The 19,976-nt window shown below is 56.3% G+C and overlaps 1 protein-coding gene across 2 annotated transcripts in view; it reads left to right on the top strand.

The window, feature by feature from the left end:
• Nucleotides 1–19,976, top strand: part of ITGAV (integrin subunit alpha V) — a 62,372-nt gene that overhangs the window by 6,966 nt on the left and 35,430 nt on the right. For both annotated transcript variants that reach the window (XM_080668900.1, XM_080668899.1), the window contains exons 2-7: nucleotides 2,427–2,554; nucleotides 8,821–8,912; nucleotides 10,672–10,786; nucleotides 15,275–15,336; nucleotides 17,429–17,474; nucleotides 18,504–18,629. In XM_080668900.1, coding sequence (XP_080525026.1) covers nucleotides 2,427–2,554; nucleotides 8,821–8,912; nucleotides 10,672–10,786; nucleotides 15,275–15,336; nucleotides 17,429–17,474; nucleotides 18,504–18,629 — 569 coding nt within the window. The remainder of the gene's footprint in view (nucleotides 1–2,426; nucleotides 2,555–8,820; nucleotides 8,913–10,671; nucleotides 10,787–15,274; nucleotides 15,337–17,428; nucleotides 17,475–18,503; nucleotides 18,630–19,976) is intronic.

Genomic DNA, 19,976 nt, shown 5'->3' on the forward strand with positions numbered 1-19,976 from the left:
CAACCCTGACCTCCTGGTTCATAGGTCTATGCTCAACCCCTGAGCCACGCCGGCCGGGCACATGCTGACATTTTATTTTATTTTATTTCTTTTTAATATGTTTTATTGATTTTTTTACAGAGAGGAAGGAAGAGGGATAGAGAGTTAGAAACATCGATGGGAGAGAAACATCAATCAGCTGCCTCCTGCACACCTCCTACTGGGGATGTGCCCGCAACCAAGGTACGTGCCCTTGACCGGAATTGAACCCAGGACCCTTCAGTCCGCAGGTCGACGCTCTATCCACTGAGCCACACCGGTCAGGGCCACATGCTGACATTTTAGACCCGTGGTCGGCAAACCGCGGCTCGTGAGCCACATACGGCTCTTTGGCCCCTGGAGTGTGGCTCTTCCACAAACTACCACGGCCTGGGCGAGTCTACGTTGAAGAAGTGGCGTTAGAAGACGTTTACGTTTAAAACATGTGTCTCTCCAAAGCAATGTCCACCGTTGTCCTGTTGGTATTTGGCCCTGTGGATGAAGGAGTTTGCCGACCGCTGTTTTAGACCAAGGACTTGATTCCTGGGCTCCCTCCCCCCAGGATCCTCACAGTCCGGACCGCCCGTGCTCACACTTCCCGTGATGGGGTCCCACCGTTTTCGCCCGTGGGCAGGACTGCACACGAGGTGTCTTAGGGAGACTCGGCGAACACCCGTGTCTGTCCGTCTATCCATCTGATGGCCGCCCCTCGTGCCTGGATGAAAGGCAGCCTTGTTGCTGCCTCCCACGGGGCTCGCCCTCGGGGCGAAGCGTCCGGAGTCCCGATGCGCTGAGTTTACAGGCAGTTCCCCGGTGCTTGTTGGTGAGGAGACGGTTTCTTCAGGTCCCGGAGGCGGTGACAGCTGGCTGCTGTGCGTTTCACCCCGTAGATACCGCAGTTCCTTGCTCCTTCGCGGCCGTGGGGAAATCGCTCCTTGGCTGCTGCTGTGTGTCAGGTGCAGAGATGAATTCGCGCCCTCTGCACCCAAGGAAGTAGTGGATGGAAAGGGGGAAAGGGCTCTGATAAAAAACTGTACAAGGTGGGCCCTCGCTGGTGCGGCTCAGTGGTTTGGGTGTGGGCTGCGCACACAGGGTTGTGGGTTTGAGTCCCGGTCGAGGACGAGGACCTGCGCCGTGCGGGTTCCCTCCCCACTTGCCGGTCGGGGCGCGGTAGGAGGCCAGCGGTCGACTCTCCACGTTCTCTCTCTCTCTCTCTCTCTCTCACATCAATGTCTCCCCCCCCCAATCCACTCCGAAAAGCCACGGGAAAAACATCCTCTGTGCGGGTTAACCACCACAGACCTGAAAGGCTGTGTGACGCGGAGTGAGCTGAGGGTCCAGAAGGGAATTTGCGTGTGGCTTCAGGCGTGTCCTGAGAGCCAGCTGCCCCGCCCCGCCGGCCCCGCCCCGCCGGCCCCCACACCGAGCTCCTGGGTGCTCTGTGCCTGCGCTGTGGGTGGGTCGGGGGACGACGGCGAGCGCCCTCCTCTCCACCCGGACCCTGACAAGTCCCCGTGTCTGAGATGCGCCTTCTCCCCATCGTCACTCAAAAGTGACCCCTCCCAGGCAGCGGGGAAGCTGCGTGGCACCGGCGTGCTGCTGCCATGACACATTCCGGTGACGGGCTCCGGTGACGGTGACGGGCTCCGCTCTAGAAGCAGGGCGGCGAGGGCTCCTGGGCGGACGCCCGTCTGATTTCTCTCTCGGGCATGGTTCTTGCTGCAGGAAGCGAGGCCGATTTCTCGCAGAGTCGGGGGGGCCGGGATGAGGGGCCACGCTGCGCCACGTGGTGCGCTTCGGGGGGGGGGGGTGCGGTCCGCTCTGAGTCTGGAGGTGCAGGCGGTGTCAGGGCGGGTTTGCACGCAGCGTCCCTGCAGCCAGCGCTGACACTAGGCGGGGGACCTGGCAGCGACCGCCCCAGAAACGGGGCTGAAATGGACACGGGAGCGCGGAAATGGATGCATTCTGTACGCGGACTGCCCACAGAGAGCGCCGGGCCCTGGGGAGGATTTTAGGAGTGTCTTACGGGGCCCACGCCGGGCCCTGGGGAGGATTTTAGGAGTGTCTTACGGGGCCCACGCCGGGCCCTGGGGAGGATTTTAGGAGTGTTTTACGGAGCCCACGCCGGGCCGCCTGGAAGCTGACCCCACGGCTGAGCCTTGCGCCCAGGGCCCTCTGCCTCTCCTGCATCTCGAGTTCAGGGGGAGCAGGTCGCCTGGCGGGGCGCACGTGGGTCCCGGGGAGGTGGTGTATCGAGAGCGCGCGCCCTGAGGGCTGGGGGCATTCACAGGGTCATCCTGGAGGCGCCTGAGCAGCGGGAGGCCTGCGGGGGGCGGGGGGGGAGCCGCAGGGACCTTGGCACCAGCCTCTGCTTCCTGCCCGCTGACGCCCTCCCCCCCTCGTTTCAGCATGTCCCTCCTGGTGGGCGCGCCCAAGGCCAACACCACTCAGCCCGGCATCGTGGAGGGGGGCCAGGTCCTCAAGTGCGACTGGTCGTCCCAGCGCAGGTGCCAGCCCATCGTGTTCGACGCCACAGGTAAGGCCGCTGCCGGGGCCCCGTTCGATCTTCTGAGAATATTGATTTTTGAAAGTACTTTCTTTACCTTAACTGTGAAATTTTAATAAAGCAAGATAGGTAGCCCTGGCTGGTGTGGCTCCGTGGATAGAGCGTCGGCCTGCGGACTGAAGGGTTCCGGGTTCGATTCCGGTCAAGGGCGTGGACCTTGGTTGCGGGCACATCCCCAGTGGGAGGTGTGCAGGAGGCAGCTGATCGATGTTTCTCTCTCATCGATGTTTCTAACTCTCTCTCCCTCTCCCTTCCTCTCTGTAAAAAATCAATAAAATAATTTAAAAAATTCTCACCCAAAACTCACTGGGAAAGTGACGTGTTCCGGTTGTGGTAACACTGGGACTTCATCTGTAGGGACAAACTTGTGTCAGGATTGTGATAGCGAGGAGAAGAAGAGCATAAGGGAGACGAGAAATAAGAAATAAGTTTTGGCTCGACCGGCCTGGCTCGGGCTGAGCGTCGACCTGTGGAGAGGAGGTCACAGTTCGATTCCCGGTCGGGGCACAGGCCCGGGTTGCAGGCTCGATTCCCAGTGGGGGGCGGGCAGGAGGCAGCCGGTCCCTGATTCTCTCTCGTCATGGATGTTTCTATCTCTCTCTCTCCCTTCCTCTCTGAGATCAATAAAAAAAAAAAAATAAGTTTTGCATTTAGATCGGTGAAATGAAGTACAGGGTGTTCCCCCAAAATGAACAGCTTTAACAGCCGACAGCTCAATGGATGTTCCTTTCTTTTCAGATTTAGCCCGTTGGAATGAGTAAATACTCATTTCCATTTTATACAGTTTGGGGGGACACCCTGTACATGTAACCCCGCACGCACGTGTGTGGTATGTTTGTGTATGTTTGTGGAAGCGTAGGGAAGGGCGCGGTGCCGTTCTGCAGGTGCAGGAGCTTCACGCTTTCCCGGGGCCTGGCTTGCTGGCTCCGCCGGAGGTTTAGGAGAAGCTGGCGGGAGGAACGCTTGTTTCCGTGGTGTTACCTCCTGCGGGGCCTGCAACCCGTCCGCTCCGGGAAGGACAGTCGGTGACACGGGACCCGGGACGCGGGCTGCTGGTTTCGTTCGCCGTCGTGAGCGGTGCCAGCGTGGGTGTCAGGCATCAGACCGACCCGGGGGCCGCGGGTCACATGCCTGGTTTCTCCGTGGGAAGCCGTGTGCATGCGACGCTGCTGTTTGCACACGCGGCTGACCTGGGAAAACCCCAAAAGGACCTAAGCGGGCTCAGGTTTTCCTCAGACGGAGGAGGACCCGTGATGCCCGGGGCTTTTGTGTGTTCGGGCACGACATCTCGTGACCAGTGGGATGAGCTGCAGGTCATTTGTGACTTACTGTGTTACAGGCGTGTGCCTGCCTTTGTCCACACGGGGGTGTTACGTTGTATGTGATCAAGTCGCCTGTCCTGTCCTCCTGCCCGTGGGACCCTCCATCGAAGTTCTCCCCTTAGAATGGTCACCACACGCCTGTCCTGTCCTCCCTGCCCGTGGGACCCTCCATCGAAGTTCTCCCCTTAGAATGGTCACCACACGCCTGTCCTGTCCTCCCTGCCCATGGGACCCTCCATCCAAGGTTCTCCCAGTAGAATGGTCACCACACGCCTGTCCTGTCCTCCCTGCCGATGGGACCCTCCATCCAAGGTTCTCCCAGTAGAGTGGTCACCACACGCCTGTCCTGTCCTCCCTGCCCATGGGACCCTCCATCGAAGTTCTCCCCTTAGAATGGTCACCACACACCTGTCCTGTCCTCCCTGCCGATGGGACCCTCCATCCAAGGTTCTCCCAGTAGAATGGTCACCACACGCCTGTCCTGTCCTCCCTGCCCATGGGACCCTCCATCGAAGTTCTCCCCTTAGAATGGTCACCACACACCTGTCCTGTCCTCCCTGCCGATGGGACCCTCCATCCAAGGTTCTCCCAGTAGAATGGTCACCACACGCCTGTCCTGTCCTCCCTGCCCGTGGGACCCTCCATCGAAGTTCTCCCCTTAGAATGATCACCACACGCCTGTCCTGTCCTCCCTGCCCATGGGACCCTCCATCGAAGTTCTCCCAGTAGAATGGTCACCACACGCCTGACCTGTCCTCCCTGCCCGTGGGACCCTCCATCCAAGGTTCTCCCAGTAGAATGGTCACCACACGCCTGTCCTGTCCTCCCTGCCCGTGGGACCCTCCATCGAAGTTCTCCCAGTAGAATGGTCACCACACGCCTGTCCTGTCCTCCCTGCCCGTGGGACCCTCCATCGAAGTTCTCCCATCAGAATGGTCACCACACGCCTGACCTGTCCTCCCTGCCCATGGGACCTTCCATCGAAGTTCTCCCAGTAGAATGGTCACCACACGCCTCTCCTGTCCTCCCTGCCCGTGGGACCCTCCATCGAAGTTCTCCCATCAGAATGGTCACCACACGCCTGACCTGTCCTCCCTGCCCATGGGACCTTCCATCGAAGTTCTCCCAGTAGAATGGTCACCACACGCCTCTCCTGTCCTCCCTGCCGATGGGACCCTCCATCCAAGGTTCTCCCAGTAGAATGGTCACCACACGCCTCTCCTGTCCTCCCTGCCCATGGGACCCTCCATCGAAGTTCTCCCCTTAGAATGGTCACCACACGCCTCTCCTGTCCTCCCTGCCCATGGGACCTTCCATCAAAGTTCTCCCAGTAGAATGGTCACCACACGCCTGTCCTGTCCTCCTGCCCATGGGACCCTCCATCCAAGGTTCTCCCCTTAGAATGGTCACCACACGCCTGTCCTGTCCTCCCTGCCCGTGGGACCCTCCATCCAAGGTTCTCCCAGTAGAATGGTCACCACACGCCTGTCCTGTCCTCCCTGCCCATGGGACCCTCCATCCAAGGTTCTCCCAGTAGAATGGTCACCACACGCCTGTCCTGTCCTCCCTGCCCGTGGGACCCTCCATCGAAGTTCTCCCAGTAGAATGGTCACCACACGCCTGTCCTGTCCTCCCTGCCCATGGGACCCTCCATCCAAGGTTCTCCCCTTAGAATGGTCACCACACGCCTGTCCTGTCCTCCCTGCCCGTGGGACCCTCCATCGAAGTTCTCCCCTTAGAATGGTCACCACACGCCTGTCCTGTCCTCCCTGCCCATGGGACCCTCCATTAAAGTTCTCCCAGTAGAGTGGTCACCACACGCCTGTCCTGTCCTCCTGCCCGTGGGACCCTCCATCCAAGGTTCTCCCAGTAGAATGGTCACCACACGCCTGTCCTGTCCTCCCTGCCCATGGGACCCTCCATCCAAGGTTCTCCCCTTAGAATGGTCACCACACGCCTGTCCTGTCCTCCCTGCCCGTGGGACCCTCCATTGAAGTTCTCCCAGTAGAATGGTCACCACACGCCTGTCCTGTCCTCCCTGCCGATGGGACCCTCCATCGAAGTTCTCCCCGTAGAATGGTCACCACACGCCTGTCCTGTCCTCCCTGCCCATGGGACTCCTGATCACGAGGGCCTGAGCTGTGGAGGGCACTGGTTCTGCCCACACGGCTCCTGGCCGGTGAATCGCCTTTAGCCGGAGCAGCTGCCGATGGACGGTCAGCCCCGCCGGGCGTGCTGGGGCTCTGGGCCTTGGCGAGTCTGAGAGCTGGGCCCGAGACCCGCCCTCGTGGCGGTGGGTCAGCCTCTGAAGTCTGTACCTGTGTGAAAGCCTTTCTTTCCTCCTCCTCCCTTTTTCAATCCTCAGCCCAGGATGCGTTCCCTTGGTTTTTAGAGAGACTGCAGGGGAGAGGGAGAGACAGAGAGAAACACCGATGTGAGAGACACACATGGTTGGTCGCCTCCTGCACGCGCTCCAGGCAGGGCCCAGGCCGGGGAGGAGCCTGCCACCGAGGTACGTGCCCTGGACCAGAATCGAACCCGGGACTCTTTGGTCCGCAGGCCGACGCTCTGCCCACTGAGCCACACCAGCTCGGGCGTTGCTTTGGAAGGACACTGTTTCTCCGGAGGGGGCCTGCCTTCCCTGGCGCAGAACGAGGCCATTGGAGAGCGGGCGGCAGCCGGTCCCGTCCCCGTGTTTCCAGGTGACCCGCACCCGCGCCGTCCGTTGCTGTTTGAACACGTGAACTGTTTTGCCAAAACGGAATTTTCTTGTGATCCTTTAAAGCCTCTTCCCGGGCCGCTCTGACCTGACACGTCCCCCTTTTTTTTTTTTTTAAGGCTTAACACTGACTTGGCTTTAAAACAAAAGCCGCCAGCAAAGAGTTTTTGTCTTAAACGGCTAGATGCTTTCAGGAGCCCTTCCGCCTCGGCCCCGGGGGAACAAGCCGGCATTGACGGGGGTGGGGGGGGGGCGCCCTCAAAGGGCCTGTGTTCTCCGCTGCTCAGCCCGACCTCGCACACTCGCGTGGAGGGAGGGGAGGCCTTGGTTCCTGGCCCCGTGGGAGAGACGGCTCGGTGCACGCACAGCCGCACACCCTCCCGGGGACGTGGCCTTCATGGTGCCTCCTTCCGGCTCTGCTGTTCTGACTCCTCTTTTTAAAAAAGTATATTTTGTTGATTTCTTACAGAGAGGAAGGGAGAGGGATAGAGAGTTAGAAACATCGATGAGAGAGAAACATCGATCAGCTGCCTCCTGCACACCTCCCACTGGGGATGTGCCCGCAACCAAGGTGCATGCCCTTGACCGGAATCGAACCCGGGACCCTTCAGTCCGCAGGCTGACGCTCTATCCACTGAGCCACACCGGTTTTGGCTCTCCTGAATTCTTCATGTCTGTTTGGTGAGTGTCAGGTCCCCCCAAAACGGAACTGAATGACCATCATGCTCCCTTACACGGGTGCGACTTAGGGAGCAGATTTCACCGAGCCCCGGATGATATCACATGTGGGCCTGCCTTCTTCACATCGCCCGGTCTGCTGTACTTCCCCGTCGTGCTCACACAGCCTGGTTATGGCGGGGATTTTAAACGGAACGAACGGGATTAAAAATAACTGGTGCCCTGACCGGTGTGGCTCAGTGGATAGAGCGTCGGCCTGCGGACTGAGGGGTCCCGGGTTCGATTCCGGTCAAGGGCATGTACCTTGGTTGCGGGCACATCCCCGGTGGGAGGTGTGCAGGAGGCAGCTGATCGATGTTTCTCATCGATGTTTCTGACTCTCTGTCCCTCTCCCTTCCTCTCTGTGAAATATCAATAAAATATATTTTAAAAAAATAAAAAAATAACAAAATAACAGGTCTTCCCTCACCAAAGCACTCCATGCGTGCGCCTCCACATCCCTCCCGGAGGACTGTTTCCTTGCCGTCCGTGGCAGCGCCTGGGACTGTGGGAATACCGTTCGCAGCGGCGCGGCCTGAAGGAGACACGTTGGCCTTTCTAATCGCGAACCGGGTTCCTTCCCCCCGAGCAGCGTCCTGTCTCCCGGTCCTTGACGGCGGCCTGCTGCTGCTGGTGGTCTGCCGCGCGTCTCACGGCCGTGTCTCCGTAGATGCCTTTATGCCGCAGGTTGCGCTGCTGTGCGCCCCGTCGGTAACCCGGAGTATTTGTTTGTAGTCAGTTATTTTACGGTTTAGCAACCGGAAAACTTGAATTGCTGGGGCTTTTTCGCGTCTGCCTGAGGGCGACCGATGAGGTTAATGAGGCCCTAATCCAGGGGTCCTCACACTTTTTAAACTGGGGGCCAGTTCACGGTCCCTCAGACCGCGGGAGGGCCAGACTATAGTTTAAAAAAAAAACTATGGCCCTGACCTGTGTGGCTCAGTGGCTAGAGCGTTGGCCTGCGGACTGAAGGGTCCCGGGTTCGATTCCGGTCAAGGGCACGTACCTTGGTTGCGGGCACATCCCCAGTAGGAGGTGTGCAGGAGGCAGCTAATCGATGTATCTCGCTCATTGATATTTCTACCTCTCTATCCCTCTTCCTTCCTCTCTGTAACAAATCAATAAAATATATTAAAAAAACAAACAAACAAAAAAAAACTAGGAACAAATTCCTATGTGCACTGCGGGCCCGGGACGCGTCGGCTGCTAAGCAGGACAGGCAGCGGCCCCCGGCGGGCCGGATCCATGTCCTCGGCGGGCCGCCTGTGGCCCGGGGGCCGTGGTGTGAGGACGCCTGCGGCCTCAGGCATCTCTAAGCCATCGTCCCCGGTGAGACGGCAAGTACAGGCGATGCATAAGCGGTGCCGTGTTGGACAGAGCAGCGCCCCGCTGTCAGACCTGCTGCGTTGAAACCAAACCAGCTGTTCTGCTGAGAGTATGCTGCCTGGTGCTCATCCCTCACAGCATCTGTTTTTCAGGCAACAGAGACTATGCCAAGGACGACCCGTTGGAGTTTAAGTCCCATCAGTGGTTCGGCGCGTCTGTGAGGTCCAAGCAGGACAAGATCTTGGTGAGTGTTTTTGGATGGTCCTTCGCAGTCCGTTTATGTGGAAGCGAAGGGAGTCGCATGTTTTTTTTTTTTTTTAAATTTATTGATATTTTACAGAGAGGAAGGGAGAGGGATAGAGAGCTAGAAACATCGATGAGAGAGAAACATCGATCAGCTGCCTCCTGCACACCCCCCACTGGGGATGTGCCTGCAACCAAGGTACATGCCCTTGACCGGAATCGAACCCGGGACCCTTTAGTCCGCAGGCCGACGCTCTACCCACTGAGCCACACCGGTTTCGGCGGGAGTTGCATGTTTCAGAGCTGAGCGTAACGCTGTGCTCGGGGGCACAGGGAATAAGGCGCTAGGACCGCACTGGTCCAAGGCCCCCCCCCCCCACCCCCCCCAACCCGCTCCCCGCTCTCCACAGGCCCGGTTCCTGCGCTGCCCACCTTCCCGCCCCGTTTCCATCTCTGCCCTCCCCCGATAGTTCCCGGAGTTTGTTCCCCCAGCCAGGGTTAGGAGGGGTGTACGCTGCGTTAATCACCCCCTGAGCACCCCCTCTCTTTAAAAATGCAGCAACCGCCTGGCTGGCGTGGCTCAGCGAGTGAGCTTCGACCCATGAACCAGGAGGGTCAGGGTTCGATCCCCCGTCAGGACACAGGTCCGGGTTGCAGGCTCGATCCCCAGTGGGGGGCGTGCGGGAGGCAGCTGATCCAGGATCCTCTCTCATCGCTGATGTTTCTCTCTCTCTCTCCCTCTCCCTTCCTCTCTGAGATCGATCAAAAAATGTTTGAAAAAATGAAAATAAGACGAATAAATAGAAATGCAGCACCTCCTCCTCTCCTGTACCCCGGCCCTTTCCCTTGCTCCTCTTTTAGAAAGTCGTTTCTATGGTAACCATGTCACTCCTTCAATTCATTTTCTTCCCAGCCTCCCAGCAGGTGCAGGTGGGCACAGCCAGACCCTCCTCCCCCGACTTCCGGTCCTTGAGATACAATGCAACTTGTTTTATTGCCCCCTCAGCCCCAGTCAGCCGTCCCTCCCTTTTTTAAAAAAATATGTTTTTATTGGTTTTTAGAGAGAGAGGAAGGGAGAGGGAGAGAGAGAAACATCAAGGAGAGAGAAACATCATTGATTGGCTGCCTCCGGCACACCCCACACTGGGGATCGAGCCCGCATTCTGGGCACCTGACCAGAATTGAGCCGTGACCCTCTAGGTCAGCCGTGGGCAAACTGCGGCCTGCGGGCCGGATCCGGCGGTTCTATCCGGTTCTCTTGCTCTCCCCTCCGCTCCTTTACTTTGAATTTATATTAGTTCACACAAACACTCCATCCATGCTTTGGTTCCGGCCCTCCGGTCCAGTTTAAGAACCCATGGTGGCCCTCGAGTCAAACAGTTTGCCCACCCCTGCTCTAGGTCATGGATTGACACCCAACCCCCGAGCCACACTGGCCTGGCAACCCCTCTTTTTGAAGTCATGCCCTTCCTTGGCTGCGCACCCCATCCTGGCCTGGCTGCCTGCCCTCTCGCTGGCCACTCCTCCAGTGGCTCCTCTTGTGCTCACTTTCTCAGGGTGGGGGGTGTCCCCGGGGCCTGTCCTGGGCCCCAGATTGTCCGTCAAGACCTTCTCCCCAGCCCTTCCTGTCCTGCCCGTGGCTGGAAACACGCGCCCTCCGTACGGCAGAGCCCGGGTCGGGGGACGGCGGCCCTGAGGCAGGCGGACGGCCTGGGACGCGGGCTGCCGGGGAACGCCGCTCACTGCCCCTCTGCCGGCAGGCCTGCGCCCCGCTGTACCACTGGAGGACCGAGACCAAGCAGGAGCGCGAGCCCGTGGGCACCTGCTTCCTGCAGGACGGGGCGCGGACCGTGGAGTACGCCCCGTGCCGGTCAAGTACGTGTGGGGTGGGCGCCCGCCTCTGAGGACGGGGCTGGGGGCCTGGATGGTTCAGGATGTGAGTGCGTGTGAGTGCGTGTGCGTGTGCGTGTGTGTGTGTGTGTGGGGGGGGTAACGTTTACAGACAGGCTGTCGTGTTTGATGACAGCGAAGTGAGGCCAGTCCTGTTCACGTGACGTCAGGACACGTCTCCCGAAGAAGGAGTCTCCATCCCCCGTGGTTGGTGGCCACTAATACGCGATGTGGGCAGCGTGTGCTTTTAGTCACTTTTAGTCACAAGAAGCTCCACTGAGCTTTTCTTTTCTTTTCTTTTTTTAAAATATATTTTATTGATATTTTACAGAGAGGAAGGGAGAGGGAGAGAGAGTTAGAAACATCGATGAGAGAGAAACATCGATCAGCTGCCTCCTGCACACCCCCCACTGGGGATGTGCCCGCAACCCAGGTACATGCCCTTGACCGGAATCGAACCCGGGACCCTTCAGTCCGCAGGCCGGCGCTCTATCCACTAAGCCACACCGGTCAGGGCGAGGCTGAGCTTTTCTAACAGACGCCAGAGATTCTGACGCAGTAGGACCAGGGCAGGCCTGGGTACCTGCATTTTCAACAAATTCCACAGGTGACTTTGATGGGTACTCAGGTGTGAGAGCTTTAGACCAGTACAGTTTCTTTTTTAATGGATAGAGAGGAAGGGAGAGGGAGAGAGATACATCCATGAGGAGAGAGAATCACTGATCTGCTGCCTCCTGCACGCCCCCCACTGGGGATGGAGCCCGCAACCCGGGCCTGTGTCCTGACCGGGAATCGAACCGTGACCTCCTGGGTCCTAGGTCGGCGCTCAGCCCCTGAGCCGCGTGGACACCCTGGGCTGCTGACGGTGGGAGCAGCTTCCCTGGGTCCCGGTGACGCGGGCTCTGGGCTTTCTGCCGCGTCGCAGGCCGCCGCACAGTGGGCCGGCCTCTCTGCTCTGCGAGTGCGGAGCTGCGGTGCCGAGGACGTGCCGTCTCACTCCCAGGCCCCGACGGAGGCGCGTGTCCCCGCTCCTGACGAGGACGGTGCTGGGACACAGCTCCTTCTCGGTTTCCACGTCCAGTTGGCTTCCCGTCCCCGGGGTGGCTCCAGAGGGTCCGCATCCAGGAGGGGTGGGGCCGCGCCTGCTGGGAGGACTTAGCACAGGCCCCGGCCTCCCTGTCTGAGCTGTGGACAGTGGGACGCTGGCAGGGAGGACTTAGCACAGGCCCGGCCTCCCTGTCCGAGCTGTGGACAGTGGGACGCTGGCAGGGAGGACTTAGCACTCGCCCCGGCCTCCCTGTCTGAGCTGTGGACAGTGGGACGCTGGCAGGGAGGGCTTAGCACAGGCCCGGCCTCCCTGTCTGAGCTGTGGACAGTGGGACGCTGGCAGGGAGGACTTAGCACAGGCCCCGGCCTCCCTGTCTGAGCTGTGGACAGTGGGACGCTGGCAGGGAGGACTTAGCACTCGCCCCGGCCTCCCTGTCTGAGCTGTGGACAGTGGGACGCCGGCAGGGAGGACTTAGCACAGGCCCGGCCTCCCTGTCTGAGCTGTGGACAGTGGGACGCTGGCAGGGAGGACTTAGCACAGGCCCGGCCTCCCTGTCTGAGCTGTGGACAGTGGGACGCTGGCAGGGAGGACTTAGCACAGGCCCGGCCTCCCTGTCTGAGCTGTGGACAGTGGGACGCTGGCAGGGAGGGCTTAGCACAGACCCGGCCTCCCTGTCCGAGCTGTGGACAGTGGGACGCCATCAGGGAGGGCTTAGCACAGACCCGGCCTCCCTGTCTGAGCTGTGGACAGTGGGTCGCTGGCAGGGAGGACTTAGCACAGGCCCGGCCTCCCTGTCTGAGCTGTGGACAGTGGGACGCTGGCAGGGAGGGCTTAGCACAGACCCGGCCTCCCTGTCTGAGCTGTGGACAGTGGGACGCCATCAGGGAGGACTTAGCACAGGCCCGGCCTCCGTGAGGCTGCGTACACGGGAGCCGCTCTCCTGTCACCGTCAGCATGGCTGTGGCTGATACCGTCAGGCTGCAGTGAGGGGGAGAGCCATGGTCCACAGGATAACCACACAAGCTCCCTCTGAAGGAGGTGATGGTCAACAGTGACATAAACACTCCGTGTAACAGTGTTCCCGCCCGGCCGGCGTGGCTCAGGGGCTGAGCGTCCACCTGGGAACCAGGAGGTCAGGGTTCGATTCACAGTCAGGACAGGTGCCTCGGTTGCAGGCTCCATCCCATGTGGGGCGTGCAGGAGGCAGCCGATCCATGGTTCTCTCTCATCGTGGATGTTTCTGTCTCTCTCTCTCCCTCTTCCTTATTCTCTGTCTAAAAATCAATTTAAAAAAAAAACCACAAAACCCACACCCATTAAAAACAAATAGTGTTCCTGTTGGGAAAATTGTAAAGGGCAGTGGTGGTTTCTACCGGGGTGTTCTGGCAAGCCTAGGGAGTCCGATGATGAGAGGCCGTCCTTCTAACTAGTCTGAAACCGTCCCCCCGATGTGACTTGAATAGAGGAAATGCACGTCTGGCTTGAGGTCGGAGAGATTTCCTCCGTGTGACTTCACAGACGCTGGAAACCCCAGCCTTCGGGTAGGAAATTTTACACGGGGTAACTTGACACTCTGGAGGTTTATTTCTTAAAAAAGTAAAAAAAAAAAATAAAAAAAATCTAAATTTGGAATATTAAGTGTGTCATCTTGGGGCAGTTCCCACATTTTTGGTGGGGGTATTTGACAAAAGTCCTTGCACGTGGTCCTGATGACTTACAACGGGTTTGTTTCGGTTCCTCTATCTGGGAGGCAAATACCGCCGCACGGAAGCGTAGTTACTGCTCTGTGGCGACCGCGGCTCTCAGGATTCCTCGATGGGACCAGGGTGATGGCTTCACAAGGCACGTCCCTGTGTCGTCGCTCTTGGGACACCTGGACGTGGGGGAATACTGAGTGCCAGCTGTGCTTGAGAAGTAGATTAAGGAAAGGGAATTCCTTCCGCGCGAAGACGTAGCCTTTTGTTCACGGTTCCCCGTTATCCTCGAAATAAAAGAAGGGAGAGTCTCTGGGTTCACGCCTACGTCCGCTCTAGTACACCGTTCCTCACGCTTTAATCTCACTTCAGTGTAGAGACCAGTTGCCCAGAAATCACCCCCCAAAAAGCGTCGCCCCCCAGGAGTGGAATGATGGAGTCTGTTACGTACAAGTACGTGACAGTGTCATGTTGGACGCCGTCCACGTTCCTCGGCCCCAAAACTAAAGGTGTGGTGAGGAGAGGCTCGTGTTTGGCATCTCACAGAACATCAGTTAGGTTCCGGCTGTCCCCCGAAGTCCGGGACTATTTTTTAAGTAGATTTTGGTGTTGTTCTTGGCTATAAAGTGTACGTAAGAAATGTATGTGTTAGGCCGAAACCGGTTTGGCTCAGTGGATAGAGCGTCGGCCTGCGGACTGAAGGGTCCCGGGTTCGATTCCGGTCAAGGGCATGTACCTTGGTTGCGGGCACATCCCCAGTGGGGGGTGTGCAGGAGGCAGCTGATGGATGTTTCTCTCCCATCGATGTTTCTAGCTCTCTGTCCCTCTCCCTTCCTCTCTGTAATAAAGCAATAAAATATATTTTTTTAAAAAAAAGAAATGTATGTGTTAGGAATGTATGTATTTCTTTGCTAGTGCAAGGGCCTCCCATCTGTAGGTTCATAACAATAAGAAACAGGAATTTTAAGGGGAGTTTTTAACTCAGATCACAGCTCATCATTGTTTGTTTGTTTTTTTTAAAATATATTTTATTGATATTTTACAGAGAGGAAGGGAGAGGGAGAGAGAGTTAGAAACATCGATGGGAGAGAAACATCGATCAGCTGCCTCCTGCACACCTCCCACTGGGGATGTGCCCGCCACCAAGGTACATGCCCTTGACCGGAATCGAACCCGGGACCCTTCAGTCCGCAGGCCGACGCTCTATCCACTGAGCCACACTGGTTAGGGCTCATCATTGTTTTATGACGTCAAAATAGCGGGTCATAGCCCGTCATCAAAAAAAAAAAAAAAAAAAAAAAGGAATGAAATGTGATAACTACAAAACGGCAGAGTGTACGGTACATACTAATGGTAACAGTGCTTTGTGAAATGGTTTTATTTATATCTGTTGGGCGGTGTGTGTGTGTGTGTGTGTGTGTGTGTGTGTGTGTGTGTGTGATAAAATCTCGCTGTGGTTTGTGATTAAAAGTAAGGAGTTTGAAAGCCAGCATCTTCGTTGTTTCTCCTGTTGCCTGGGGCCTGGCTGGGGCCTTGCACCGCCGTGGTCCTCGCCGAGAGGACACGCGTGTACCTTCTCATCACGCGACGGCGGCCCCGTGAGTGAGTGCCCGAGCGAGTGAGACGCGAGCGCTGTCCCCCCATCGCAGTGATGCAGAGCTGTTCTCGTTGGTGTGGTTTTCTTGTGTGGGGACTTGTGTACATTTCCAATCTTTTTTTTTTTTTTTTTAGAGAACATTGATGCTGACGGACAGGGATTCTGTCAAGGAGGATTCAGCATTGATTTCACGAAAGTAAGTTCTCGTTGAAGACTAAACGCGGGTGCAGGCCACCGTCCTGTCGGTCGTGGTTAAAATTGACGGGTCGATGCTTCAGCTGCTCGGTGACGGCTGCTGGTTCCATGCAAACAGCGAGCGGACGTGACCCCGGCGTGCGATGTTCTTGGCGTTCGCTCCCTCGATGCTGCTTTTCCTGGGATTGGCCTCGACGTGGGGACGGAGAGCGGGGGGGGGGGGGGGGGGGGGGGGGGGGAGTCTCAGCGGAGGGCCGATCGCTGTTGTGACTCGCCGTGAACATTTCCGGTGAGATGTTCTGGTTTTGCTGGAAGTGGACTCTTCCCAAGAGCTGCCGTGGGGAGCTTTGTGACGGAGCTCGAGTTCCGTTACGGGAACGCTGAGACACGCGGGCATTTGCCGCCTGTCACGTGCCTGCGGGCGCCGAGCCGACCGGAAGCAGCGCGTGGCCGGACCAGGCCGGGTGTTCAGGGTCCGCGTATTTGTAACGAGGCTGACGTGCTTTCCAGAGTGGACGGTGTTGATCTTTTTCCTAAAACAAGAACTGGGTTTATGTTTTCAAAGGAAAAGTGTCTTGAGCATTTTCCTTCCTGGGGTCTGGTCTGTGTGGGTATTTCTGGGTGGGGGGTCTGGGCATTTTGAATATGAAGTTGAGAATATGAATGACTTCTTAGAGAAGTCTCACCAATGTGTTGATGGATTAAAAGTAGAGCTTCCTTGGAAAGCTTACTACGGCTTTCTTAGAAAACGGGAGGAAGCGTGCCTTAAATTTATTAAAGCATCAACTATCATTTTCTTGCTTAAAAATGTTTTATATTTTATTAGATCTTTTCTTCTAGGCTAGGTACTGATAATTACAGTTAGCTCTCTCCTTACTAAGTAATTGATTTTAATTTACTTAACTTGAGATTCATAATTCAGAATTTACTCAGTTCAGAATTTAAGAAGGCAAACAAAGAGATAAGGTATGGTAATAAATATGAATCAGGTTTAAACTTGCGTGATGTAGTTTCAGATGGCTACTGCACTTTTTAAAATAAGTGCCCGTGTTTCCTCTGCCTACACCTGTAGAAATACTCTCATTGAATAGTCATGGCGGAATTAACGGTTCACGTTCTTCCCTCACGTCTGAAGAACCGGTGTCATTTTAGAGCAGACGACCTAGAACAGCCGTGGGCAAACTACGGCCCGCGGGCCGGATCCGGCCCGTTCGGCTGTTCTATCCGGCCCGCGGAGCCGAAAGAGTGGAGGGTTCTCTTGCTCTCCCCTCCGCTCCTTTCCTTTGAATTTATATTAGTTCACACAAACACTCCATCCATGCTTTTGTTCCGGCCCTCCGGTCCAGTTTAAGAACCCATGGTGGCCCTCGAGTCAAAAAGTTTGCCCACCCCTGACCTAGAAGTAGCTCCGGCACAGCCACGCAGGCCGCAGGCCGCGGAAAGCTGGGAAGGGCTCTGCGAACACTCGGAGGGGGACGTGATTTCTTGCGCCTCCAGCAAGAAGAAACTTCCGAAATGGGACGCGTCAACACGAATCCCCGAGTTAGGTCCTCGCAGTTTGCTGGAGGTCCAAGGGATGCTGGTCAGGAGGAACTTGTATGTGTAACATGCCCTGGAAGTGGGCTTCCTCGCCTCCCTCCTGCAGGACACGAGCCGTGTCCCTTTAGCGGAAACATTTGTAAGGATGTTAGGAAGGAAGGCTGCCCGGGTCGTCACAAGTGCGATGTGTGCGGTACTAAGGAGTGACTTTTCCCGTGTTGGAATCCTGTGACAGACGACCTTCAGACCAAGTTCGTGCGGCAGCCACGATCCACAGAAACTCTGTAGGCGTGGTGCGGTGTTCGTTAACGTTCACATAGTCGATGAATGTATTTTAACGTCCCGTTTGTGCTGTGTTTTAGAGAGGGTACGTCGGGAATGCCCGAGGCGGTGCGGGATACGTCTGAGATTTAGGACTCCGCTTGCTTTCATGTCTGTGGATCTGTGTTCCGTGCAGACGTGTGCGTAGATGGCGCCCTTGTGTGTATTTCACTGCTCCCGGTGTTTAAAGCTTCCTGCCTTTAAATACACCGTTTCGTTTTGATTTCATCTAGGCCGACAGAGTGCTCCTTGGAGGTCCTGGTAGCTTTTATTGGCAAGGTAGGTTAACGTGGTTTAAATCACCCAGTAATGACCGTGCCGATGAACACCCACCTGTCTTACGGTGTTCCTGTGAGATTTCAAATGATTATTATTTTAGTATATATATCTTACTGTTGATAGCATTACAGATGACTCCCATTCCCCCCCCTTTACCGCTCTCTGCCCAGCCTCTAACCCCCGCGCCCCCCCAATTGCCTGTGTCCGTGGGCTGTGCCTATAAGTTCTTTGGTTTATCTCTGCTCGCCCCCCACCCCCACATCGAGGCATGTCCGTCTGTCCCATGCCCCCCTCCTCCGGGTCTTATTTTGTTGGTCAGTTCATTAGATTCCACACAGAAGTGAGATCACGTGATACATGTCTTTCTCAGATGGGCTTATTTCACTTAGAAAGAAATAGAAAAATGCGATCAATAGGGTGTCCCCCAAACATGTATATACACTTTAGCAGCTAATAACTCGGTTTTGAAAATGAACTGTATGTTAATAAACACCGACTTTATAATCATTCAAAGTACATATACATTTTTGGGGACACCCTGTATGATCACTTACCAGTTACACAGTGTTTTTTAAAGGATTATAAGACAATGTTTATAGTGTTTTATATATATAGTATATAACATAATATGTCATACTAGAGGCCCAGGGCACGAAATCCGTGCACGGGGAGGGTCCCTAGACCTGGCTGGCGATCAGGGCCAATTTTGTTGGAAAACAGCCCTTGATTTTATGCCATTTATTTAACATTGATTTTTTTTTTTTTTCCTTTCAGGGAATTAAGACAAAGTCTCTATTCAGAGAATTTTGTTTATTAGCAGAGACCCATTTTAAGTGTGTGCTAGATTGAATAGAACTAATTGTGACTTGAAAATAAAATCCAATTTCAGATTTAATGCTGTGAAGGAGAGGTACTTACGGCTAGTCATTAGAAATGATAACACTGGTGCTATCTTTTCCATGCAGGTGCCACCCACCTTCTGCATCTTAACGCTCCGGGTGGACAGTTACCTTTCTCTCTGTGTTCCAGGTCAGCTCATATCGGATCAAGTGGCAGAAATAGTCTCTAAATACGACCCCAAAGTTTACAGCATCAAGTACAGCAACCAGCTGGCGACACGGACCGCACAAGCTGTTTTTGACGACAGCTACTTGGGTAGGTGAAGCCAGCCCCTGGGTTCGCCTCCTGCCCTCGAGGGGGCTCGTCCTGTAGCTGCTGCTTTACGTACGGAACTCCTGCGTGAAATAGGTTAAGGTTTTTGTGTTCTTTTTATAACATGAGGGACATGTAATTTCCAATGGTTATTTTAAATACCTAGGTCATGTAACATTTCAGTAACTGAAATGTAAGAGCATCATCATTTATACCAGACGTCCTCACACGACGGCCCGTGGGCCACCTGCGGCCCGCCGAGGACATGGATCCGGCCCGCCGGGGGCCGCTGCCTGTCCTGCTTAGCAGCCGACGCGTCCCGGGCCCGCAGTGCGCATAGGAATTTGTTCATAGTTTTTTTTTTAAACGATAGTCCGGCCCTCCAGCGGTTTGAGGGACAGGGAACTGGCCCCCCTGTTAAAACAGAGTGAGGACCCCTGGTTTATACTCTGATGTTAACAGCAGATAACGTTTAAGTTATGCTACTGGGTACTGTACCAGGTGCTTTATTGACTCATTGAATTTTCAGAAGAAGTCTGTAACGTGCACTGTTCTTGTTCCCATTTTATATAAAACTAGTGGCCCGGTGCACGAAATCCGTGCACATTAAAAGGGGATTAATTAGAGGAAATAATTTAATATTGCTATTTGCCCTTTCTCTATAATAGAAGTGTCAGAGATGAAAGAAAATTAGTAAAATGTATATGAAAACCTTCCTCCTGTCAGAGTCTGGGGCTCACCATGGGACCCAGAGTCAAGTCCCCGCCCACCCACATGGGCCTCAAAATGGCCTGAGACCCAGACCCAGCCGGCCCCGCCCCCTCATTGGGATAGATCCAGACCTGGCTAGTCCCACCCTTGTCAAGCCCCACCAGGCAGGGAACGTAGCCTCAGGTCCCCTGGCACAGCACCAGGACAGGGAGCATGGCCTGAGGTCCCCCAGCCCAGACTGGGGTGGGGGGGGCGTGCCTTGAGGTCCCCCGTCAAGCTCCTCCAGGCTGGGTGGGGGGGGCGCAGCCTCAGGTCCCCTGACCCGGCACCGGGACGGGGAAACAGCTCAGGTCCTCTGTCAAGCCCCATCGGCAGGGGGGGTGCAGCCTCAGGTCCCCCCGCCCAGGGGCTTCTCTCCTCTGCTGGCTGGGTCAGCGCGGCCTGAGTTCCCCCAACCCAGCACTGGGGGGTGCACCTTGAGGTCCCCTGTCAAGGCCTGCCAGGCAGGGGGGTGCAGCCTCAGGTCCCCTGGCTTGGTGCTGGGGCGGGGGGTGCGGCCTGAGGTCCTCTGTCAAGCCCCACCTGGTGAGGTGCACGTCCTGAGGTCCCCCGGCCTGGCGCTGGGGCAGGGGGAGCAGC

The sequence above is a fragment of the Plecotus auritus genome (assembly GCF_963455305.1).
Source record: "Plecotus auritus genome assembly, chromosome: 5".
NCBI lineage: Eukaryota > Metazoa > Chordata > Mammalia > Chiroptera > Vespertilionidae > Plecotus > Plecotus auritus.